Source organism: Trichoderma harzianum (assembly GCF_003025095.1).
Source record: "Trichoderma harzianum CBS 226.95 unplaced genomic scaffold M431scaffold_14, whole genome shotgun sequence".
In the NCBI taxonomy this organism is placed as follows: Eukaryota; Fungi; Ascomycota; class Sordariomycetes; order Hypocreales; family Hypocreaceae; genus Trichoderma; species Trichoderma harzianum.
Window position 1 is genome coordinate 135,944 of NW_020209262.1, and position 26,059 is coordinate 162,002.

General features: G+C 47.2%; 6 protein-coding genes across 6 annotated transcripts; 3 read left to right on the forward strand and 3 right to left on the reverse strand.

The window, feature by feature from the left end:
* Window positions 1-3,684: 3,684 nt before the first annotated feature.
* M431DRAFT_485749 (hypothetical protein) lies at window positions 3,685-4,167 on the forward strand (the record flags this gene model as incomplete). Its single annotated transcript, XM_024916314.1, has 1 exon — window positions 3,685-4,167. One exon carries the CDS (start codon window positions 3,685-3,687, stop codon window positions 4,165-4,167), a length of 483 nt encoding a protein of 160 aa, XP_024770030.1.
* Window positions 4,168-4,972: 805 nt separating this feature from the next.
* M431DRAFT_95024 (hypothetical protein) lies at window positions 4,973-6,774 on the reverse strand (the record flags this gene model as incomplete). Its single annotated transcript, XM_024924647.1, has 2 exons — window positions 4,973-6,511; window positions 6,586-6,774. 2 exons carry the CDS (start codon window positions 6,772-6,774, stop codon window positions 4,973-4,975), a joined length of 1,728 nt encoding a protein of 575 aa, XP_024770031.1.
* A 96-nt stretch (window positions 6,775-6,870) lies between these two features.
* Window positions 6,871-7,368, reverse strand: M431DRAFT_251355 (hypothetical protein). The gene has a single exon (XM_024913788.1). The coding sequence runs from the start codon at window positions 7,193-7,195 to the stop codon at window positions 6,968-6,970; it is 228 nt and encodes a 75-aa protein (XP_024770032.1). The 5' UTR covers window positions 7,196-7,368; the 3' UTR covers window positions 6,871-6,967.
* A 696-nt stretch (window positions 7,369-8,064) lies between these two features.
* On the forward strand, window positions 8,065-9,224 carry M431DRAFT_95426 (hypothetical protein; the record flags this gene model as incomplete). The annotated part of the gene is made up of 3 exons (XM_024924701.1): window positions 8,065-8,211; window positions 8,276-8,742; window positions 8,816-9,224. The coding sequence occupies 3 exons, from the start codon at window positions 8,065-8,067 to the stop codon at window positions 9,222-9,224; spliced, it is 1,023 nt and encodes a 340-aa protein (XP_024770033.1).
* A 110-nt stretch (window positions 9,225-9,334) lies between these two features.
* Window positions 9,335-11,286, reverse strand: M431DRAFT_541147 (hypothetical protein; the record flags this gene model as incomplete). Its single annotated transcript, XM_024921095.1, has 4 exons — window positions 9,335-9,994; window positions 10,063-10,206; window positions 10,276-10,839; window positions 10,896-11,286. The coding sequence occupies 4 exons, from the start codon at window positions 11,284-11,286 to the stop codon at window positions 9,528-9,530; spliced, it is 1,566 nt and encodes a 521-aa protein (XP_024770034.1). The 3' UTR covers window positions 9,335-9,527.
* Window positions 11,287-12,012: 726 nt separating this feature from the next.
* M431DRAFT_19801 (hypothetical protein) lies at window positions 12,013-24,982 on the forward strand (the record flags this gene model as incomplete). The annotated part of the gene is made up of 16 exons (XM_024913286.1): window positions 12,013-12,205; window positions 12,275-12,313; window positions 12,375-12,549; window positions 12,609-12,891; window positions 12,969-13,317; window positions 15,074-16,206; window positions 16,259-16,409; window positions 19,663-19,931; window positions 19,982-20,826; window positions 20,875-20,969; window positions 21,047-22,318; window positions 22,390-22,460; window positions 22,506-22,912; window positions 23,003-23,256; window positions 23,344-24,792; window positions 24,891-24,982. The coding sequence occupies 16 exons, from the start codon at window positions 12,013-12,015 to the stop codon at window positions 24,899-24,901; spliced, it is 6,996 nt and encodes a 2,331-aa protein (XP_024770035.1). The 3' UTR covers window positions 24,902-24,982.
* Window positions 24,983-26,059: the final 1,077 nt, after the last annotated feature.

Sequence of the window (26,059 nt, forward strand, 5' to 3'; positions counted from 1 at the left end):
ATGGCGAAAAGCTACATGTACATGAACGGCATGTGCTCAACGGTCCAAGGTGAGAAGCGGCAATGGCAACGTGTGCTCGGCTGCAGGCTGCGGGACGAAAGAGAGAGGAAAAGAACGTGCCTCGATCTGGCGTCACGTCAAGTGGATCAAATCCCGGGTTGGAGTGGTGGCTTCGGACGAGGGGATGTTCGGGCTGAGGGTTTCAGAAGAGGGATTTGATTTGTGTTGCGCTGTGAGAAACCGGAGCGGCGACGCTAGCAAAAGCAGCTGCAAATGATTTCAGTCGCCAGGTGAGAATCCACTGTCTGATATGAGCGTCAACTGGCGTCCTCGTGATTGCGATCTGGGCTGGGCGAGTTGCCTGGGCTCTGGGACATTATTCACGATGATGTTGTTGCGTGGCAAAAAACCGATCGAATCTAGACCCAAGCAAGAAAAAAAGCCTAGAAGACGATGGGATTCCGCATTTGGATCTGCCTCGAACTGCTGAGTCAGTTGGTGTCCTTTGGCGAGGGCAGGAGGGCTCTATCCAGGTCACAAGGCCACATATTCATTTCATGGAAAGCAAATTGTACTGTAATCCTTCAGCTGTAAGTGACGGGCCGTGGACAGAAGCAGTAATTCCCATCCAGTTGCAGCGCAACGACGTCACGAGCTAGCGACCCCATGGCGCCCCTCAAAGTGGCTAAATTGTTCCAATTATCTGATGGATCAGCAAAGTTGCCTGCGTCCTCTATGGCTGATTTGATGGCCAAGCAACCACCCATCTTTTTCTTTCTTTTCTTCGCTCCCGCGTGGGGACGTTGCAACCTCGCCATAACCTTAGTATCCGGTACCTGCGATGTAACCAGCCCCGACTACAAAATCTGCAGTATCCGGTACCTACGCGGAACTTTTCAGACCAGCCACAGTGCCTTAGCACCTCTACCTGTATATGAAGCACATCGGCAGCCCAGCTTGTAACGCTCATACAGCTGAAGGCCTCAAATGCACATACTTAAAATATTACATACAACTCTGTTGAACTTTGTCCCGGAAGAGCCGAACGCCGAACAGCTGAAGTGGGTTTGGCCGTCTCTCGAAATGCGCCGCATCGGCTAGGGAATAAGAAGCTCTCGAGTCCAGTCTCCGGGCAAGAGGATCAAAAAGATAAGGTAAGACACCGAGTCCAATCACACGCTCGCATGTCTTTAATAATTGCCCCCAACCTTCAACTTCACCCCATATCGGCCCTGTAAATGATACGAGTACAACATCGCCTGGTAAAATACTGAAAGAGCCGACAATTCCTTTGCTGGCACCTCCCCTATCTTTCACTCGTATTCCATACCCATCTACCAACGTCAGCAGTACTTCATATGTCGCCGGGCGTTTTATGCTGCTGTCGAGTACTCGCTTGGTACCAGCGACTCGGTTGTCGACGGCCCGCCCGCCTCGGGCCAACGGACCAAAGCTGGATCAAATATTTGTTAGTACTGGATGCCCAACCACCTCGCTGACGCTTCCTCCTTCTAGAGAAAATGCATGTATAATAAATGAATTCCGTCATTCAGCGAGTGGTTCACCTAATTTATTGCTCATGTACCCCGTACCTGTCGCCTGTTCCCTCCCCCCATCTAAGTACCCCCACAGAGTCGTTCAAGTCGCTTTCACATGTCAGCATCTCTCTGTGTCCAAGATCCTACATACAAGTGGTATTTCGCGCAGCAACATCGACTGCATGGATGGAATCTCAAAGAAGTAGGAAGCTAGAAAATCATGCCCAACGCTTAATTCGAAATTTTGCTGCTCTAACTGAACATCCGGAATCTCCGTTGCATATTGCATAAGTATAGGTACCTACATAGGTACCCAGTCAAGCCAGCTACGCACAGGTGGGTGTATTGGTAGGTAGATATATGCTCATGAACATCTCAACGTCTGAATAGATGTCTGTTCTTACTTTTCTTAGTCTCTAATAGTCTGAAGAGCCAACTGATAATGGCATGACATGGAATAAAGAGTGGCATATTCCATACGTAGGAGTGGGCCAGTATATCTCCGTGATGCCAGGCAGAACACACTCCATGATACCAAGATACCCAGCAGCGCTGGATCTCCAGGAGATTTGAAATACCGAAATTGCCATTAATATCCGACCGTGTTCGCTGAATCGGAACAATGGCAGCTATAAGCTTACGAGGTGTAGGTTTGTATGTAGCTCCGTTGCCCGGCTTATGATCCACGCCGACGCATATTGCGGACCACACACAAGCAAGGGTGTTGAGTGCCGTACGGCCGGATCTCCATATTTTGATGCTACATCTCCCTTTTCTCCTTTTCGAGAGCGACTATGGCCTTCTAGTCATTTGTACCTGCATTTCTGCTCGGTGGTTAATTAAACATTACAGCTAGAATACCTGCCGTTACATCCAGGGAGCGATCGAACAAGGCTAGAGTTGAAGTAAAGGTGTCTCTTGCTCGCCTCAGTGTCTCATTGCTCATTTCGGTGTTTTGTTGCCTGCCTCGGTGTTTCGTTGCTATGCAGATCAATCCCAACCTCCTTGGAGTGTCGAATGGTTCCCTCCGTATCTCATATACCGCTCTCCTCTGAGCCACTTGTCAAAGTTCCACGGTTTGTATCCAGCATCAGAAACTGATATCCCCTTCCAGGACTCGTATATGTTACAGCGTTAGAGTACTCATACATGTCATCATAGAAAGTTTTCCTTCAGTTCATCTCTTATCCAGCAGATCTGGAAGAGACATGAGGGTAAGGTATGCTTCTTCAGGTTAACACTCAAGAGTTGCAATTCACCTGCCGCATATTCTGTCTTGTAACCTAAGTATTCTGCCTAGAGTCGCAAAACTCGTTTTGTAGTAGGGAGTTACAGTTCAAATGTTTGCTTGCAAATGCTCAGTCCTCAACCTCACATTGACTATAACTCCGCATGATGAGTCCGCATTTCTTCTCAACGATTTGTGCTTCCCATTCATCTCTGTAAGAATAATTACAATTGAAACAACTTCAAAACGTGTATACTTGCTTCTTGTATCTCATTATCGGGAATATTATGATCTCGCCACTATACCTGACCAGAAAATAGTGAGATCGATTGATGACAACAAGACTTGACTCACGATTACAGAACAGCGTCCGCGATGACCCGGATTCCACGAGTCGCTCGTCGCGAAAGTTGGCCATTCGAACATACATACTGCCTTTTGATACCCGTTGCTAAAGCCGCGATACCTTTTGACGATAGCTTAGGCCTTAGAAACCTCCACGTTTCGCATATCGCAATAGTGGCTTGGATAGGTAGTAGTTCTGTCTACTTCAATTTCTGCATAATGCCGGACTAATGCTCCTTCATCTTGCGCTTTCAGAATGTTGAGTTATCACGTGAATCTGTGTAACCACCTTCCTTGGCCAAGCCCACTTCCTATTTGCTTCTGTTTGCAGCTAGCTTTTCCCTCTTTCATAGCAGAACACACAGAGTTTTCCACCTTCTCAGCTTCATCAGCTTTATCACAGAAAAGCAAGCTCCCTGGGAGACTTTTTGCATGACTGCTTCGTCAATTCAATGAGCCCGACGCAATCGCTGCTGATGCATGTTTCCGTGGGATAAGTGGAACCTCAACATTGAGACTCGAACACGCATTTCTTCCTATTCATAATCGGCTTTCACTACAAAGCTTGGCATAATGGGAGGTCATGGCTTGACTGACACTGCAATTTTATTCTCCGATGAGGACGCGCTGGGCTCGGTACAATGGTTCCATTCATACAGAGCCTTCCACGACGGAAAAGCTGACTCCCTCACCCTAAGTGTGAAGAGATGCCATCAAACACGCAAACTCAAAATCTCCGTCGGCTATCCTCAAGAAGCCTATGTTATAATTGGTAAGGGTGTAGGCTTCGTTATGAGAGTAGTTGTAGTTATGCAGGCTGGTTTAGGTATTACTTGCTTCAGTCTCGGACAGAGTCCCGCTCATCATCCATCATGGTTTTCGGTGTTTCGCTTGGTGCTTCGTTTATGGTATGTTCTATTCTCGTATACTCGTATGAAACAGAATATTTGGTGGAACAATGCAACAAGATACTCTACCGCACCTCGCACTATCATCGACCAGAACCTTCCGCAACACAACATAGCCAACATGCGTTCTGCAACCCTTTGGCTTTGAGGGCCACTCACTCTATCGCCTTGGAGGGGAAAACGGGTGGGAGAGGGGAAATGATCGTCGCTGTCGACAGCTTTTTTCATGGACAGCAGAGCCAGAGACGACGGGCGCTCTGCCGTGTCAGGTAATCCTCCGAACCGAAATCTCTTAAGGCGCTCCCGCAAAGCAGGTCATCCTCTTTCAACTCACCCCCATCTTCGATTGCCGGCTTTCCCATAGGCGCTAATTGTCGCACTTTTGCAGGCTTTTCAAAGATGTTGTTTCTAAGGATGATGGCTAGACACCGTGCTCGTGGGCTGAGGCAAAAAGCGTTCGCCAACATATACACCTGAAGTTTCTCTACCCTCTTGAGGGGGCGCACTCGCATTATACAACACAACGAGACTGTACTTCTCATAACCATGGAGATGTGAAGCGACATAAATTCTTGACGTCTATCTATCAGCATCGCCTACTTATTAAGATCGGTTACAATTGAACCCTGCATGTGTACAGGCCGGGGAAGTGAGCACGGTCCAGCCGCGACAGCTCTTCCGAGGGCCCGGCCCCTGAAGGATACGAGAGACTATTATTGATAGATGGAGGCAACTACATTGAGAGAAATAGGCGAACACATTGGCGACGAAATAGCCTATCGTGACAAATCAAGACGGGCAGATGCCAATAGCACATGCAGCTCACGGTCTCCTTCTGGTACCGCGGACCCGGGCCTGGTTGACTTAAGCCTTGTTTACCAACAAACGAAATTCAAGCTTAGTTCTATTAATTTTATACATACAAATACACGGCAAGCGATATCCCAAGTCTCTTACAGCTCAATCTCCTTGAGCCGGATGAAGCACTTTGTCGGCTCCCTCGCAAACTTCTGCACGGCGTCGTAGCCACCCAGCTTCTCCGGGATGGGCAACAACTCAAAGTTCCAGACAATCAACGCAAAGTGAATCTTGAGCACTTGCAGAGCCAGCTTTCTGCCGAAGCATCCTCTAAGTCCCATACCGAACGCCAGCGACGGGCCAGCCATCGTGTTGAACACCTCGGCACCGGTATCGGGATCCGTCTCGAGCCAGCGCTCAGGAACAAACTTGGAAATGTCATCGTCCGACCAGGCACGAGTCAGAGCCGACTTGGCCGTCTGGCGGGCCCCAGGGCTGCGTGCCTCATCTGTAAGCTTCATGTTGGGTTCGAGGTAGCCGGGGCCATTGGCCATGAGGAAGACATTGGTACCCTTGGGGATATTGCGGCCGAGGACGGTGGTATCCTGCTGAGCCTGGCGGACGACGAAGGCGATGGTGTTTGAGTGGCGAAGAATCTCCTCCACGGTGGCATCCAAGTAGGGGACCTGTGCGTTGCTAAGCTCCGCGTAGGTCAGGTCGCGCTTCTCCCGGACAGCAGCTGGGAAGGCCGAGCGGAGCTCGTCACGGAGACGGCTCTGCGCGGCAGGGTTGTCAGTCAGCATCTTGACGCCCCAGGCGATGGTGGTAGCAGATGTATCGTGGCCAGCAGTCATGAAACCAAAGAACTCGTCGGCAATGGCACCTTTGCGGTAGTCGGGCTTGCGGCCTTCTTTGATCGCCACATCGCGTTCGCGAAGGAGGACGGAGTGAAGCGCGCTCTTGGGCTTGATGCTGGGGTCTTTCTCAATCAATCGGACGGATTCTTCAACCTTGTCCTCGATGTACTTGTCCTTGATGCTCTTGGCCTTGATCATGTAGGGGAACTTGCGGATGACCCATGAAGTGAGTACCGGGGCAGGAGAGAGCTGAGTGTCTGTGACCGAGTTGGCCAGCGTGAGCACAGCCGAGAAGATTTCCGGAGTGTGACCTTCGGGGAAAGCGACGGGCTCATCGACATCATCGGGGAATACAGGCTCAAAGCTGTCCAACGCCTTGATGCGCTGGATCGTATTGGTCTCGCTCTCGAGAAGGCCAAAGGAAGAGGCAAAGATGGAGTCCAACGTAGCAAAGGTGACATCGTGATGAGCCGAAAAGGGGCGGCCTTTGGCCATGTTGCATTTGATCTTCCACAACTTCATCAGGGTGCTTGCGGCCATGTACACCTCAGGCGCGCTGATCTCCCTGATGAAAGTCGGGGCCATCAAGTGGTTGATCAAGTTCCGGTTGTTCTTGAATCGAGGGTCGCTCGAGATAAATTGGATATGTTGCTCTGGCAAGATACCATTGATGAGTTCACCAAAGAATTCGCTACGGTCGAACTCCTTGATTCTCCGAAGCAGGATATCTTGGCTTTCGAAAGGGTCTGTCACCACCACCCATGGGAGTCCTCCGGGCTTGATGAAAGCCTGCACGATAGGACTTTGGAGGCGAGTGGTAAGAGACGTTAACCAACACTATTTTTATTCAAAGTTATATGTTAGCAACCTGCATCCGCCAGCTGGCGTTGTGAGTAGTGGCAGTGTCTTACAAAAATGCGTTGTGTACGCATCACATAGCCCATCATCTCTGGCACATCACCAAACAACTTTGCTGCCGCATCTTTGTTGTACGGGATATCAGGGATTGGCTTTGGCAGGATCCTTCGGTATGCCGTATACAGAACAACACAGACGATCGCCACGACATAAACTCCTCCTGAGGAGGTAATCACCGCCATTGTTTCTGCCAAAGTGTTGCTTTACTGGATTCATACAAGTCTGAGTTTAACAATCACGAACGAAAAAGCAAATAGGATTCAGCTTCCTGTTGAAAAACTACCGAACCAGCGGCCTATAACTTCAGTTTGGAGTCCTGCCCCCTCAGTTGGTGACTATATGAGTAGTAGTCGTATGCGAAGCATTCAAGGGACCCTAGCTCGCCCCTGCATACGACATGAACAAATTTCTTTTGCGGCCTAGAATCAGCTTGCCCAGAACTCTGAAACGAATCCACCGTATTAGAAAGCCGGTAGAAGCACTTTTGAAGAATCCTAGGTTACACCAACAGCATTGTTGGAACGTTGCCGGGGGCCTGGCCGCTCCTCCAGTTGGTTCCCCACCTCTCCGCTCAAGAGGCAAAGATTTGGCTGTAGAAATCATACGTCGTTCCAATTAAGGCCTGTCCACTGATGTGTCTAGCGTTCTACCCACTGGACAACTGATGGCCGTCGCTCTAAACCTTGCCGATGTTGTGGGTAATTCCTTATAAACCAGCTTGGTCACTCATTCGGTTCGACGGCCGGGAATACGCGGTTTGCCACATGTCCATTGGTGCAAACTTGGTACTGCTGAGAGGCAGGGCAAGGATGATGAAGACAAACGGCATGAACCTTGGCCCACAAAATGTAATCTGTCAACCAGGTAAGATACGGAGAATGTACTCCGTAGGCTATAATGCCCCACATACAGTTAGTGATCGTCTATCAGTTTCCCGTCCCGTTATTTAGTCAGACGGATGCACCCGGGGATACCCAGCTTATTACTAGTTGCCTGGTACTAATTGTCTTCTCTGTTGGACTTCGCACGCTGACCATGAGCCCTTGTAATACGGATGGACTCTTTTGCCGGAACCCTGGCGCCCTCCAACGGCCCGGAGGTAAAAGTAGTACCAGTTTTCCGCAGAGAGAGCTCGCATCACCAGGGGCTACGACTATATACGGAGTAGGTTGATGAACCGCGGCACAGGGGAGCCCTGCCCCGGGTGATCCCACAGCTCTTAGAGCCGGCATAAACCTGGTAGCTTGCAGAGTCTGTCTGCACTCCTAGCCATAAGTCGCTTGCCTGAGCAAGTCACCTCATTTGCAAGAAAAGTCTTTAGTAGAAAACTTTTATAAGCCGTATTTTTCTAAAAAGTCCGCTGACCCGACTTTAGTGAGTTGCTCTTTTCACAAAGGCGAGCACGAGTTCTGGACCGGTTGCATATCTTCAGTTTACTTGGCGTCTGTGCGAAACAGCGGCAACAATTCAAAATGCCGAACTCCATGGCTCCGGCCATGAATGTCACAATGATAGTTTGCAGTGCACTATCGTTGGTCTTCATGAGCCTGCGATTCTTCAGCAAACACCTTGTGTCTACGAAACTCGGCATTGATGACGCGGTGCTTCTCTTCTCCTGGGTAAGGTTGCGCCATGTCTTGTCTCTCGGAAACTACCCGACTAACTTTTCCATGTCCTTTCTAGTTGCTTTTTGTGACTTTCATTGTCTTGTCGATTTATGCTACAAAGTTCGGGCTCGGGAAGCACTATGAAGACGCGGATTTGACAAAGCTGCCGCGCCTACTATACCTATTACCGATAGGCCAATTCTTTGCCGTCATCTCGGTTGCCGTGTCCAAGTCCTCCTTCATCTTGACACTACTGAAGCTAGTGACTGTGACCTGGCAAAAGGCCGCGTTGTGGTTCATGCTTGTGACCATCAACGGGTCCATGTTCAGCATTGCCGTTGTCCAGTTCTTTCAATGCTCGGTTCCACCTACTCCAGGATGCGTTCAGAACGATGCTGTCATCGGGTTGGGATCGTACGCAGCAGGGTACTCAGCCACCATGGACTTGGTCCTTACGGCGTTCCCAGCTATTGTTATCTGGAACCTGCAGATGAAGAGTAGTGACAAGTTTGGTATCATTGCCTCCATGAGCTTGGGTATAGTGTAAGTCGCCTCACACCTTGAATATGTCATTGACTTCGGACTTTGGAGTATTTGCTAACTTTAAAACTTGCAGAGCCGGCGTGGTGGGTATCTATAAGACTTCCACAATTGGCCTTGTTGCCCGTAACGCAGACTTTACCTACGGAACGGCCTTCCCCCTGATCTGGCTTTCTGCCGAGGTCAGCGCAACTGTCATCGCCGCCTCAATCCCCTTCTTCAGGCCGCTGGTCCGCATGATTAAGGGTACAGAGGCGAAGGACTCTTCCTACGCCTTGTCCAAAGTCAGCCGGCCTGGCACAAACCCTCTCAACAGAACCCACGAACAGCTAGAAGACGATAATAGAAGCGACCAGTATATCTTGAAGCCGGGATCAAACAATATCTTGCGCGAGACAACTTACACCGTACAGCACAGCTACGAAGGCGAAGATAAAGCTGGCTATACTGACCACTCTCAGCGAGGACACGGTAATGCTTACTAGAGTGTGATCCCCATGACAGTCAAAGTGGTGTATGAATTTTGAGTATTATTTAAGAAGGAATTAGAATTAATTAATGGCTACGGTGCCTTTCGTCTATACAATCTGCAAATTTCCACAAGTGATGCCGTCTCTAAAAACTAGTCCTCAGTTTCCTAGCGCCCGTATGATAACTCAGATTCGCTTTTTTCCCGTTTCCCTGATTTTCCCGCCTCCTCGAGTTCTAGAACTACTTAGTGTTCAAATGAGCGAGATTTCCCCTGATTGCTCTGCCCCACTCATAACTCCATGCTCACAACAAGGAATCTAATCCTCCTCAGGGGAAGACATGTGACCAGATGCCAATGTGAGTCGGCACATGAGCGGCTTTTTCTCCCAAAGCACATAGGCATTTTGCTCATCCCAGTCCGAGGTGCCCTCCAAACCGTCGCAAATTTCTATATTAAACTTGAACAAGAGGCGAGCAAGGATGAGTTGCGTCTCCCGCATGGCCATGTTCTGACCCAAGCAGTCCCGAGGTCCGAAGGCGAAGGGGCGCCAGCACTCACGGTTGTCGCCGCTATAGGCAGGGTCATTGAGCCAACGCTCAGGGACAAAGCTGTCAGGATCCCGGAAGTTATCGGGGTTATGGTAGGTAGCGTAGTGGTGGACAGAGACACGAGTTCCACCGGGGACGGGGCCTCCAGGCATATTCATCCCTGATGCGTGGCTCGGCACCACTCTTGGAACTCCGACTGGCACCGGGGGATATAACCGGAGTGCTTCCTTTATACCTTCCAAAAGGGTTAAGTACGTGCATATGAGTAAAATTGGATTTGTGAAGTGGCAACCGTGTACTTACATGCGTTCAGATATACGAGTTCCGCGGCACTCTGGAAACTGATTTCCTCCTGAGACCGAAACTTTGCGCGGATCTCCCTCAGGAGTAAACCCAGCTTTTCTTCGTTTCTGAGCAGGTAGTATGTCACACCGGAAAGTGTCGTGCCTATGAAATCAGAAAATTAAATCCCTATACTTCTACAGCAACGGGGAATTGAAAATTTCGGGAAAATACCTATTGTTTCACTGCCTGCTAGCATGAAGACATCGCCGTGGCAGTGCATTTCCTCTAGAGTCAGTTGCTTGTCTAGATCTGCGTCGAGGACCAAGCTCCAGATATCTGCTTCGTCCGATTTTCTCTGGAGTCTCTTATCGACACGGTCGGCAGAATGCTTAAAGTGGTTATATTTCATCTCCTTTATAGATTGTGGTTCCAAAAGTTTGAAAGCAAAGTCTAGGATCCCGTAATATTGAATTATTTGTGCAATAGGGATAACCTTGATAGAGTGAAACACCGCCTCGACCCATTTTGAGTATCGGTTGCTTTGGAGGAGGCCGAGCGGCTCTCCAAAAGTGAGATGCCCCATGATGTCGAATGCAGTGAATTGGTACAACTCAACCATGTTTACACTCTGACCATCGGCGGAAGTTTGACTCAATGATGAAAGCAACTGATCAATATTCTTCTGGAAGATTGGCTCCTGTCGCTTCAAGGCTCGCTCCGAAAACGCTGGTGCAAAAACCTGTCTGAAGCGACGGTGATCCTCATGCGCTGGCGCGCTGTTGATCCCATAGACACCTGGTACGTTTTTGTTAACCCTGCTCAAGATATCTTTCGCCTCTTTGGATCCTCACCATTATACGGCGCAACAAACCACTCTCTGGCTTTTGGAAACTCTCGGCCGCCCCTTTCATGGCCATGGATTGCCTTCCAGGCGGCACCGCTGCCGTCCATGTAGCTCAATTCGTTTGGCCCATAGCGGACAACCGGGCCGTACTTGGAGTGGAGCTTTTGCATCCATTGCACCTGTCGTCCGGAGATAGCAGAGATCCAGAATGGAATACAACTCAAGGAGGTGTACCATGGACCTGGGAATCTGGACAAAGGGTGCAATGTTACTGAGTAAACTGCAGACAAGACCCAGTACGAAACGCCGAAGAACGTGATGGCAATCAAGGCATGGCTCGCTGAGACAGTGCCAAGTGCCGGGTTACTGTAAAGAGAAGGCAAATCTAGCCAGGCCATGGTAGCGATAAGTACTCGTATATTGGCCTCAATTATACTTTACTGTGTACTACAGAATGGAATTCTAGAAAACTGCTGTCTTGCAGGACGACATTAATACTACTTTGCTACCGGCAGAATGGGATTCCATCACTCGCTTGTGGCAACCAGCAGAGGATGGTCGGGGCCATTTACTGCGACGTCCGCCCCCGGTAATTACAATTGCCGCGAATAACTTGCAGGGATCGCTATTTTCTGACAGGTACGGCGTAATACGGGGAGACGTTAAGCCCCCCCCTATGTATGTAACCTGCACTTGAGGGCGGGACACGAGATGTGGATAGACCAGACAAAGAGATAGGGGAACATTATCCGTATGTATGTCAGAATTGTTAAGAGATTTAGGGGGGCGGCACATGTAAGGTCAAGCGCGCAGAATGGACTCGGCCCAACAACCTGGTTTGAAAACCGGAAGTGAGCCGTTACCTGTCAGACCGGCTAACTGCCCAAACCGGGGTACCAATCCCGGCATCTGGGATGGCGTCTGGAGTCCGATTGCAGGGGTCTGAATTCGATGCCGGGTAGGAATACGCTGAGAGAAATGGATGGTTCATAGGGTCTTGGTAGAAACGAAGTTACCTGTACCTATTGCTCAGATGAATATAAATATAAGTGCCTAGAACAGTGAAAAGAAAAAAACACAACTACAACTTTTATTAACAACTTGCCTCATTTCCATCAAGCAAAATGCCAAACTCTCAACTGCCGGAGACAGCTTGTCAGAAGGTCAGACTCCCGCCGCTTGAAGCGGGATGGAGGTGGCCCAGACTTGTGAGCTCATACTTGGAAGAAGTCGAAGAGGAGTGTTTGAAATGGTCGGCGAGTTTTACTGCCTTTGATCAAGAAACACAATGTCTTATTCATGAGAAAGGAAAACTCAGTTTGTCTTCCAATTCTGCGCCCTGACTGTCAATCGCGATGTTCAAGCTAACCAAAGGAACTTGTGAAGATCTCCTCGCGGGCATGTGCTATGCAAGAATGACGAAAGGTGAGACATGCCCTGTTCTAAGTCTCCATTATTCGAATGATACTTACATGTTTCAAAACAGAGCAAATCAGGTCTGGATGCGAGCTTATGCATCTTTTCTTCATGTTTGACGAATACTCCGACAAGGCATCTCCAGAAGAGGTTCTTTATCAGGCCCAGGTCATGATTGATACTCTCAAAAGTCCTGAGACGCCTCGACCAAAGGGGGAATGGATCGGAGGTGAAATAATACGACAGTAAGTGGCAAAGTCGTACCTGCAGCGAACCCATGCTTAGAGCTTACTTATGATTTTAGATTCTTGCTTCACCTTCCTAGTACTGCTACCGAGACCTTTCGGGCTAGATTCGGTGCAACTTGGATACAATATGTTCACTCTGTAGTCCAACAGGCTCAATTCAGATCAGAGTCACGTATCCTGGATTTGGAAGACTTCCTTGCCGTCCGACGCCATACCTCTGGCGCACCATCCACGATTGCCTTTTACGAAATGAACAGTGACATCCCGGATGATATCCGAGAGCATCCTGTCATTCGTGAACTGGAAGTCTTGGCGGTGGACCTCATCGTTATTGCCAATGTGGGTACATGTAACCTTTCCAGATGATCAACACGCGTATGCGACGGCGCCAGGGTTCTTACTGATTACGCACATAGGACATCCTTTCGTACAACAAGGAGCAGGCCATAGGAGACGATGAGCACAACATCGTTACCATCCTCATGAGCCAGTACAACCTTGACGTCCAACAAGGCATTGATATGGCAGGAGATCTGGCTGATGAGAAGATGAATAGGTTCTACTACCTGTATCCGCAAGTCCCACGATACGTCGGGCCTGTAGATTTGGAAGTCCAGACCCTTGTGGATGGCATGGCTCAGTGCGTCAGTGGTGTATTCCATTGGAGCTATGAGAGCCAGCGATATTTTGGGAAACGCGGGATGGAAATCAAGCGGACCCGACAACTACGACTCCTGCCCAAGGTGAAGACCAATGACTTCACAGGTACTGTACCTGTGAATGACGTCTTGATCTTGTAAATTAAGGGGGTGTCATGTAATATATTAATTGGGGAATGGGGGACAGAGAGGCAATGTACAATACGAAAAGAAGGTGGGATAGAAGATCAGATAGAGACGTCCGCAGGGAGAACAAGGGTTGGAAAAGATTAGACATAGAGGCTAAGGGATAGACAGGGGAAAGATAGGAGTTCATAGACAAGCAGCTAAGTAATAAGTGTACAAAACTTACCAATTGTATGTTTCAGTCTCTACAAGGAGGTTTATCCAGGCGGAAATAGAACGGCTTGGGTGAGTTTGAGTGCAGGGTTTGAGTCTATTAGCTAGGGGTGCTGACCTCATCATCCATATCATGTAAATGAACTCCAATGGTTTGACAACCTGTGTGCCTCGATATCGGGCATCAAACATTTAAGTTATTGAGATAATCCTCCAGCATCTGTTTTGCCAGGGACACCGTCGTAAACTTTGGATTTTCAATTGCCGTGTAAATAGAAAACGCATGAATTTGGACCTCACTATTCGTAACCAACAAGTTTCTGATCTATGAATCCACCTACAAAGAAGGTGAAAAGTTCTCATCGCCAAGCTGCCAATGTACTCCAGGGTGAGCTAGGAAGATGAAAGTTACATATATGTATACATGCCAGCGTACTCGAACAACTCGGGACAGAAGCAGTACAGTCCCAGTTTGTATGTGCTTGATGAGGACGGCAATTGGCCTTAAATTGACAGAGTTGACTAGCTGCAAAGGAGAGATAGAAAATACCGATGGATATAACGACTGACAATATTAACTTGTAGGTGCATACACCGGTTTGTCAACTTAGCTATGCGAAAGACAACCCTTTATGTAAGACTACATACGTACAGGTATTTACTTACTGAAGTAGTATATATCCAACTCCTTGAGTACACGTATCTGCTACTATTACTATTCTTTTCTATTATTTATCTATACTCTGATTATACTCAGCAGTACCAGATATTATCATTACGTGTAACTCTGAGTATGAGATGCGGGATGCTGAATAGCAACTAGGCGTTCTGAATGGGCACTCCCCCGCATGTGTCTGATCGCAGAGCCTCATTCATACCCAACCGCATATACCCCATGCATGCCTTGCGAACAAAACAATCTAGAATCCAATAGAGCTATGCCACGTAAATGACCTTTTGTCAAAAATCAAATATGCAGACATGTAGTATTGTCAGATCATTATGACGAGCTACAAACCAATAGCAATTGACATAAGTCTGGGACTATTGCAGTTGCATTTTAATTGGGTTGCATCTTGACAGCTGAAGCGGCACAGTTTCAGCCGCAGTCAAGTTGAATTCACCAATAGCAGTGAAGCCCCTCCTGCAAGATGGCTATTCAATCTGACAGGCCATATTTTGAGATGCCCAATATATCTGTGTGTAACCTGACATGTGAATACTCTGTTGAGTTCTATATAAACTGGCAAGTTTCGGGCAATAAGTTACCAGACTCTCTATCTCATCCTCATCAACTTACATATATCAGCTTGAACCACTTCAACCATGTCAGCCAATCCACCCCCCAACAGATCCTACAGCCGCGATTCATACACGATTGCATGGATCAGCGCGCTGCCCCATGAACAAACGGCAGCAATTGGCATGCTTGATAATTCAGCATGCGCGACCTCATGATTTCATTCAGCCTCCAAATGACAGCAATTCCTATTCCTGGGGCGACATTAACTCCTTTAACATAGTTATTGCCTCGCTTCCTGCTGGGGAATATGGAACTGCTTCCGCTGCTGGTACCGCCGTCACTACCTTATTGTCCTTCCCTCAAGTTCGATTTGGGCTCATGGTTGGCATCGGAGCCGGTGTCCCTAGACCAGGCAGAGACGTTCGTCTTGGTGATATTGTTGTGAGCCGTCCAGAGGGAACCAGCGGTGGCGTGGTTCAATATGACTTTGGCAAGGCCCTTCAGGGAGGAGAATTCCGACGTACCGGATTTCTAAATAGTCCTCCTAGGGTTCTTCGCAGTGCGGTTACTAACTTGCAAGCACGCCATGGTCTTCAAGAACCCCAAGTCCCTCAGTACCTTGATCAAATGGTCAGCAGGTTTCCCCGTCTTGGTCAACCAAACAATGGTGGTCCGAGTTATACCTACCAGGGAATTATAAATGACAGGCTTTTTAACGCTTCATACCCCCACGAGGGGGGCGACGACTGTTCGAATTGTGATCCAACACAACTGCAAAGACGTGTCAAGAGGGACTCAACTAGCCCTGTGATTCATTATGGAGTTATTACGTCGGGAAATATGCTCATCAGAGATCCAAAAGTACGCGCGGAAATGGTCCAACGGACAGGGGAAGACTGCATCTGCTTTGAGATGGAAGCAGCTGGATTAATGAACCAGTTTCCTTGCCTGGTTATCCGTGGCATATGCGATTATGCAGACTCGCATAAAAACGATCAATGGCAGCGGTATGCGGCAGCAACAGCGGCAGCCTATACCAAAGAACTCATTGGGCTTCTTCCGGCCCAAGCTGTTGCGGAGACGGATACGGCCGCTGGTGTTGTTAACCCCGGACAAAATCCCACTCCCACTCCCACTCCCGTCCCAACTATCAACCCCAGTCCTGGACAGACCACTCCTGCACAGACCCCTAATCCCGGTCAGTCACCAAGCAACGGCGATATTCGGCAATTGCGTGATGATGTTGCAGGGTTGTCTAGGCAAATGAATACCGTTATCCAGATGCTCCAGTCCTCCCCGCCTGGTAATTCAGGTAGTGGATCCGGTGGTGCAGGCTCTTCTGGAGGAGCCTCTGGGGGAGCTTCTGGAGGAAGTGCTCCTGGAGAAGGTACTTCTGGAGGACCGGGGGGCACGGTAAGTTTATGCATTCATTGATAGTGGCCGCTTGACTGACGTGTTATAATAGCATGTTTCCGGAAATAGATGGTACGGTTTTGCTTTGGCAGAACAAGTGGAAGCGGCCCAAAGAAGAAATCCCGACAGGTTTAGAGACGACCTCATCAGTGCCATTGCGTATATTGGCGATACCGTTTTTAACTGGAGAGCGGATCAGAACAGTAAGGTGGCTCAGTTTTTCTCGACTCATAGTATCCGGCTGCGTTTTTCTGCGGATGAGCCGGGGACTACGGATGATCCTCTTAAGGGGCTTCCAATAAGCTCTCCGAGGCGGCTTGAGTTTGTTTGTCGGAGCTACAGGTTTTTCGGTGGTATGAATGAGCATTTTTGCAGAGTGTTTACTCTTTGGCGTATTGCTGTTGAGTTTATGGGGATGGAGTAGCGAAGAGGTACAATTCCTCATCGGAGCATTCGTAGCATTACTATTGAGGAGAAGTATATACACAAATTGAATCGTCAAACAGATTGCCTGAAATGCGTGAGCATTGCCAAGCTATTAAAGAGATTGTTGTAAACAGCCCAATGCAGAGTTACCGCCACCTTTCAATCTTGGGCGATGGCTTCTCCAACAGGGGGGCCGCGAGAACATGGAGCCGAAGTATTCATGTGTGCTACGCTCACATATAACCACCAACTCTTTACACAGAGGATAGATGAGAAGCTTGATCGCACTGGCTCCAAAGTAGAAACTTTCTTCGTGCAAGGCGGTCGAATGAAAGAAGACGAATAACAGGATGACAAGAAATAGGGGAGCGAGCTCTACAATATACTGCAGATCAGAAATGAATGAAAACGCTTTAAAACGAACGTATGTGCTTCCTAAAGTTATATCAACAGAATACTGATGAGAAATGCGCATTTAAAAGCTATTTCAAGGGGCAATTGGGGAAGAAATGTCGGCATATATAAGAACAAGTCAGGAAATCATTTCCTCAAGCTACTGCGGCCAAGTCTAGCTTGGAATAAAGTTTCAAAAGTACTTAGGAGTAGATTTAAGGCGTAAAATTGTCTCGACGTTTCTATAGAAATCGAGGAGATGAACTTCCTCGACATTAAAAACCTGGGCTAGCCTTGTCTCAGTCACTAAATCGGACTCTCAATCTATCATGGGGTTCGTCAAAAAGCCTCCGCAAATAAACCAATTCATGGCAGCATAAATTTATTAGGACAGGAAAGTCTCCAGCCCCGAGGAGTTCCATAGAGCTCATAACACGACGAATCGCATGGGGGGATGATTAAGGGACACCAGTCTCCGTGCTCAATCCAAATCAGAACTGATAGATTAAATTTTAGAACATTTCTTCTCCACTCGAAAATGTAGAATGCATTTTTGGCTTGGAAACTTACGGTCACACTCAAGAGAATAAGACTTGACGGATGCAAAATTAGAAGAGACCGTGTGGTACGTGATTAGGTCGGGAATAGTCACCCCCTCCCTTCCCTCACTACACTGCGTATCCATGAATGTATCAAATGAGCCGAGATTTTGGCTATAGATGCCAGTAGCACAAGCAATTGAAAGGAAGGCTGCGGCAGAAAAGGTGCGCATTTTGGCGGTTAATCTGTGTTTTATTCTTGATTGGTAAAGATAAATAGTCAATAGGTTAGGTTGTCTGAATGGCTTATTCGTGGTAGCTTGAAACAAAATGTGCGGGAAGCTTCACCCTCTATTTATAGTTTTCAGCCTCCCATTTAGAAGACTGCTAGATAGAGTCAGTCTTTCGGTAGTAGTAATATAAAATTCTGACAGTTACTACTAATCATATTGTCCGACGTACGACGATGTACTTAGACATATGGGTAACGGTACTTACCATCTCAAGACAAGTTGTCACACGCATCTTAGAGTCACACAGTTCGTCGAGCAGTTTCCATTGGCTTTCGGTGGTATCTTAGTCAAGAACCCACGGCTAATAGCATAGATTGGATTAGAAGATGTTATATGAGTAACGAGATATGTAGGAATATAAGCCTGCGTAAGCTGTTCGTCGTCTTGATCTAGGAGCAATGGAGAGTCTATGATGTGGATGAAGGAATTACATGACACGGTGGGTTTCGGTTGACGCTGTCGTCTTATTCTCGAAACAATACGTTCTCCGTATTAAAGGAACGGCCTTGAACCATGCAAAAAATAGAAGGCATTGGACTTGCGCAAGCGGAGGTAAGAAAGAGCGAGACCGCAAAATAAATACGTATATACATTTAGTAATATAAGCGCCTAATTAACTCGTAGAACACCTATTCAGCCAGTAACTCAACTTTATTATATAAGTATATTAGCAGTAAATAGAAAAAACATAGATATAGTAGCAGTCACTAGAAAAACGTAGATATAGTAGCATTTATTAGAAAGATGGAGATATAGTAGTAGTTATTAGATAAACATAAACATAATAGCCGTTACTAGAGAAATATAGATATAATAGGGAAATGTGGATATAGCAATAGTTATTACTTGGAAATATAAATATAGCAGCTACTCGTGTAGTATAACTTGTGGGTGTTCGAAATCTTCCCAGTGTCGGTTTTCTGTCCTCTGTCCTCCGCTTGTCGCGAAATAGTTGAATGGAGCTTCTAATTTTTCCTTTACTGGTCGTATGTGGTGGGGTGTTCAGCATATTCGCTCTATAATAATAAGACCGATGGAAACATCAGTGGAAGCAACGAAATAAAAACAATAAGAACCCCCCGACCTTTTCGCCTAGATATGATTATGGTTATCCACAGCCAGGGTCGTAAATGGTATAACAGCTTCAAAATAAAAACGGCAACTGATGTTCGCTAGTGGAAGGTAGAAGAATATAGGAGAAGTCAACTCACTGGCGACGCTTCTGCTTTATCCATATAGCTCGCCTCAATCACCAAACAGTTGCATAATAAATTCCTATACTTTCCAGATTGTTACCAACATGCCTCCCGACACAGCGGGATTATAAAACCAACTTGGACTAACGTTTCAATTCAACCCAGACGCTCTTCAAGAGAACAGAATGGATGGGAAACAAAGTCATATCATAGATCAAGGTCATCTACTTTATAACATCTAAACGGAGTTTTATTTCAATCATGAGAGTCAGCGAGAGTCAATAAAAACATAGAACCATTATCATGAATCGGCTTATATTGTATTAGCGAAGTTGCATCTCACTGCATATGCATGCGTGGAGATTTACTGCCCGTGGACCAATCAAGGCCCCTAATACTCCGTGCCACATTTTGAACTCCCAATAATTCACTCTCGCTGAATTGTATCATTCGCCTGCTTGTCTTCCTTTACTGCTGAAACTACTGCATTTATTGTGCTCTTAGTGAATTAAATTTTCAGCAGTCGCAGTCGCCGTCGGAATGATGATAATCTCAGTTCCGCAAGCGACGCCCAGCCAGAGCAGACAACACTGCTGCCTAGCAAAACAGAGTCTCTAGACGCCGGCACTCTCTCTGACCCATCACTTGTCATCCATCAACAGACTTTGCGCCCAAAGACAACTTCATCCACAGGACCACAGATCACTGTGACATCTGCCGAAAGCCCTGCTGGAATTCTTCCCAGCCGACAAATATTCCCATCAGACGCTTCCTCTACCCCCACGATTCTATCCCCCGCATCCTCTGGGCAGTCGATTACGAGACCATCGTTATGGGATCGCGCTTACGATTCTCTCCGAAAAGCGGATGAGCGATTGGTAGATCGATATGAGCAGCTACTCTCGAAAGAACTGAACTATAGTAACAGTACGTCTATTTAACAGCCGTGTTTGGTTCATATCAGCTTACATGTGCGACATGTGCCGGAAATGGTATATCGCAGAACACGTCAATTGCGGATGAGGATCTGAATAATACAACGAGTATGATCTCTACCGACTCCAATGAACGCCAGAAACAATTGGAGGATATTACAAAACGCGGATTGCAACGCGTAGACGAAAAGCAGACAAGGTATATGCTCTTTGGCCACCAATTCATTCTCAAGGACCAAGTCGTGGAAGCTGCAAAATTCGTCCAAAATATTAAGACCCTTATTGATGAGGCTGTGAAAGCATCACCTGAGGCGTCCCTTGCATGGGCTGGCGTCTGTATCCTCCTACCCGTCCTGACAAGCTCAAGTGCTGCAGAAGAGGCGAGTCGAGATGGTTTTATATACGTTACTTTTCGTATACGTTACTACATGGAATTCGAACATCTCCTATGGCCAGACTCTTTACATGCCTCAAATATGAAAGATACTTTCGAGACTCAAATTATTGATCTTTACCAGCACATACTCGAATTCCAGGTCAAGAATGTTTTGCGCTTCTATCGAAACTGGCTTGCCAACGTGGGGCGTGATATCTCTGGGTCTGATGACTGGAAAGGAATGCTTACGGTAATTAAAGATTTAGAACTCACCATGATAAGGGATTGGAGCAACTTAAATACTGCGGCATCACGGAAAGCCCTAGAAGCTATTGATGAAGCTACGCAACAGAGTTGTACCGATATACAATCGCTTTTGTCAATCGCGAGACAACATATTCAAGTCTCTACAGAGCATCTCGACGTTTCATCTAAGCATCTCAAGATACATGAGCGCACAAAGTATGTTAAAGATTTAAATATGCGAAGTCTATGCTAACCATGAATTAGTCAATTACTCGAAGATCACCCAATAGATCTTCTTACTGTCAGCCAGGCACGATATGACAGTGCTGATGTTCAAGATAGCCCAAAATGCGAAAGCGGTACTAGGGTACATATCCAAGAAACAATCATTCAGTGGGCAAACAAGGACTCTGCCGAACCCCTGTTCTGGCTTTAGGCCCTGCAGGTACTGGTAAATCTACGATTGCGCGAACTGTTGCAGACGTCTTGAATGGTGAAGATCGACTGGTTGCTGGATATTTCTTCAAAAGAGGACAGCAAGGCCGCAACGGCACCGCTCGCTTATTTTCTACTATTGCAATGCAGATGATGGAAAAGATACCTTCTATGAAAGAACACCTCAGAAGGTCTCTCTCCGGTTTGGACAAGGACGCAATAGAGGGGATGGCCCTTGAATTTCAGTTCAAAAAACTCATTCTAAGCCCTCTTGCAGAGCTTCCTCCTGATAACATGCCCCGCCTAGCTACATGTAGTGTTATCATCCTCGATGCCCTAGATGAGTGCGAGAACGAAGATCACTTATCGAGGATTATCACGCTATTTCTCCAGCTTCAGACCTTGCGCACAATACGCTTGCGCGTGCTGCTCACAAGCAGATCATCTCCTGAGATCCGAGATGCCTTCATGGACCTTCAGAAGGACAGAGACTTTTGCAACATTGAGCTCCTCGATGGGAGATTCTCCGCTGAAACTAAGTCAGGCATCCAAACCTTCTTGGAGAATAATTTCGCAGACATCAGAAAGAAACGCAGAGTTCAGCAAAACCCTTGGCCCACGCAAGAAGAACTAGACCGCCTAGTGGAATTAGCTACGACTCCTGAACCCTTGTTCATTTATGCCGCCACTCTCTGTCGATTTGTTCATGGTGAACGGCGCCCCAAGAATCCGAAAGAGCAGTTACGGATATGGCTCAAACAGTGTGATGATCGTCAGTCGCAGCTTCATCAGATTTACGAACCCATTCTTAATCAGGTCTTTTCTGGTCTAGAGCCAGCAGAATTTGACAGCCGGATGGAATTCCTTGGGTCTCTTGTCCTTCTAGTGGATCCGATGCCGGCTGCATCACTCGCCGCTCTTCTCCAGATGGATATAGATGACGTTGTCTGGTGGCTCCCGGAGTTACACGCAGTGTTGAATATCCCTGCTGAGGACCATATTCCCGTGCGGCTACTACATAAATCGTTCAGCGACTTCATTCTCAGCACGGAACGGCCTGGAAATAGCATATATTCTATAGACACTGCAAGCACTCACACCACGCTAGCCACAAAGTGTCTTGGTCATATGAATGCAATGCTTAAACGGGATATTTGCAATATTAAACAGCTAGGCAAGCGCAGAAAGGACATTGATCAGCATATCGTGGATAAACATATCACTCCCGACCTTAAGTATGCCTGCCTTTATTGGATATATCACCTACAACACGGTGAACAGCGAATGAATAGTGAAATACCCACGTTAATATATAAATATATAAACACTTGCTTCACTGGGTAGAAGTCCTTGCCACTCTGGGAAGGTTATCCGACGCAGCCATGGCCATTAGGAGGCTTCTAGAGATATTTCAGGTAAGCGGGCCTCTTAGTGTATCATTGCCGAGCTAACTCTCGCAGCGTTTGCCCGATGTACCTGCAGAGCTTGTTCTTTTCACAGCAGATGCAAGCAGATTCATCTCCAGTTTCGGGTCAATCATCGATCGAGTACCTCTACAAATCTATGCTGCCTCCTTGATGTTTTCTCCGACATCGAGTAAGGTGCGGCAAAACTTCTGGAATGAATGCCTCGTGGATATTGATAGTATCGAAGGGGTGAAGTCTGATTGGGATGTACAATGGCAGACTCTCGAAGGCCATAGCGAAGACATCACAGCATTTGCTTTCTCGCCTGACAGCCAGACCTTGGCATCCGCATCAGAAGACGGCATGATCCGGCTCTGGGACGTAACAACGGGAACACACAGACAGATTCTTATAGGTCACAGCAAAAGAGTCACAGAAATATTCTTTTCGCCCGATGGCAGGTTAATAACTACGGCGTCAAACGAGCATACAATCCGGCTCTGGGATGCAACAACTGGCTCTCTCTAACAAACACTTGTGGGCGAAGGCAGTCTTTTTACAGAAGTCAAGATGGAAGACGATGGACTACCTCGGATCGATGCAGTTGTCTTTTCGCCTGATGGGCATCTAGCAGCGTCAATATTAACAAATAATACAATCCGGATCTGGGATACCAGAACTGGCGCCTATCAGCAAACACTTAAAGACTATAATGGCCTAGTTACAGCAGTCAAATTTTCACCTAACAACCGACTCATTGCATTATTGTTAAATGACGGTTCAGTCCAACTCTGGGATATTAAAGGTATATGTCTGCAAACAATTAAATATAATATCCATTCGAGCAATGCTGTTGTTTTTCCCCCTAATAGCCAGTTAATAACATCGTCAGTAGACGATGGTACATTCTACCTCTGGGAGGTAGTAACGGGCAGTTATGACAAGGTGCTTAAAGACCACGATGCTTGGGCTGGGACGGCTTCTTTCTCACCAAACGGCGAGCTAGTAGCATATGTAACATACGGTGGCACTGTCCGGCTCTGGAATGTCACAAAGGGCACACATCAACAAGAATTAAAGCTCCCTGAAGAAATAACAAGGCACGTTGTCTTCTCGCCCAACGGTCAGCTAGTTGCAGCGACAGGCCATGATATAATCTGTGTCTGGGACACAGTAACAGGAGTATGCCATCAGACTCTGAAGGGGCATAGTGCCGATATCACTGGTATCATTTTCTCGCCTAACAATCTTCTAATGGCATCCATATCTCATGATGAAACAGTCCGACTTTGGGATATAACAAGGAGTACCCGCCAGCAGGCACTTGAGGGCCACAATGACTGGATTACAGCTGTTAGCATCTCACCGAATGCCCAAATAATAGCGTCAGCATCTGTCGATGGTACAGTACAGCTCTGGGATGCAGCAGCTGGGGCATTTCGACAGACATTAGATGGCCCCGGCGAATTGGTTAGTGAGGTTATCTTTTCGTATGATAGCCGGCAGCTGGTCTCACTATCTATGGATCAGATTCGAATATGGGATGCAGTAACAGGTGTGCATCAACATGCGCTTCAGGGCCATAGTGAGTCAATGTGGACAATGGTTGTCTCACCTCATGACAAGCTAGCTACGCGGGGGGTTGGCGATGATATTACGATCCAGCTCTGGGATACAGTAACGGGCACTCACCAGCTGGCACTGGAGGGCCATAGCAAGTTGATTACGGAAGCCGTCTTCTCACCTGATGGCCGGCTGCTGGTGTCGGCATCACATGATGAAACAGTTCGCGTCTGGGATGTATTAACTGGCACGCACCAACAACTCCTTAAAAGCAATGGCACTTTTGTGTCAAGTATTGCTTTCTCGCCCAAGAGCCAACTAGTTGCCTTAGGATTTCGTAATAGTACAGTCCAGCTTTGGGACCTAGCGACGAGCACACATCAGCAGACTTTTGAGGGCTACACTGCCTTCATTACAGCGATTGCCTTCTCCCCTGACGGCAAAGTAATGGCCTCGGCATTGGATGATGGAACAGTCTGTTTCTGTGATACAACAACGGGCAAAATTCGGCAAACCCTTAAGACTGGTGAAGTTCGCAGCTTGCGATACGACCCAGCTTCTAAAATGCGCTTGTATACAGATGTCGGAACCTTGGTCATGAATCGAACTTCTATGGAAGAGATAGCAGATATTCAGGGGTTAACACCAAATCTGGTCTTTAATGGTCTTAGTTTCAGTCCAGATAAGGAATGGATAAGGATCGGCTTCGAGGATCATGTATGGCTTCCTTCAGATTATCGGCAATCGGTATTTGGAATCAGCACATCGATCATTAGAGGTTGGATGGTTTTTATTGGTTGTCAATCGAGAGGAATTCTACGATTAAGAATTAGGCAACCAGAACAAGCGCCAACTTGTTGACTAATTCTTTCATAGAGACTAGCTAGAAAGACGTCCTCTATGCAGCCTCGCTCCAAACATCTGAGAAGAGCACATATACACCTTAGTCGTAAATAGCGAAACTTGAGACTGAATAAAGAATTTCTTTATTTTTTGATCAAGGATATTTAGTAGAAGACTTTACATCGGTTCTTGTGCAGACCTGAGATTAGGTTCTCTTAATGCTTGGCTTAGATAGTAATCGTGTGTATAAAACAGCGTGTCTGCATATGTTTAAAAGGAAGACAGTGACATCTAAACTCAAGAAAACTCCTTGACGGGACCCCGAATTCTCCACTGCCAATGGTCGGATGTGCCTGATATCGCGATGTGACCAATCTATGATGCTTCCGTGAGATCATGTCAAATATGATACAAGCTACTCACCTTATTCTCTCCCTGCTTGAACCTGTTACCTAGCAGTAACCACTAAACATTGCGTGTTAATGTTGTATACAGTTCTTGTGGCCGTGGTTCCCAGTAACTTGGAATGCAATTGATGTGCTTCCAAATGTTCCATATGACGTTGCCAGCTTACATGCATCATCTAATTAGCCAATTCTTCCCAATTCTTCCTGCATCGGCGCCTCATTGTGGAGATAACTACCTATAAATGGACCATCTACTCCAAAGGAGGCTGTCATCGATAGAAGCCACGAACTATTTTTTTCCTGCCGCGTGACGCTGTACAATAAAAAGTGTCCAGCACATCACCGAAGAGCTGCATGATGCGCTGCCATTTCCGGCCATCCGAGCCGCTATCGGCTATCACCCAACACTTCGATTTGACAGCATAATGAGGCTCATAGATTAATACTGTTATTCCTCTTGGTCCACGTATTCACTCCAAGAGGCTGCATGCGTGGTTCGCTCTGATATGTCGTTCAGACATTGGGTAGCCAGGCATAACATTGGCATAATACTGGCATTTGGGATAATGGCAGCTGGAAGTTTGTTGTTCAACCCGTAAATAATGTAGCGCCAAAAACGGTGCCAACGTGGTGATGTTGCCAAAGCTGGACTTGCGTCTGAATGGCGCCCAGTTTGTGTGTTTCTGAGGAGGGATGGTGTTGGGTGCTGGATCTGGTAGTGGGATAATGAGTGCGTAGCTACGAGCCGTGCGGCTCTGTTGGCTGCCGATAGCTTCATGTAAACATGTAAATATC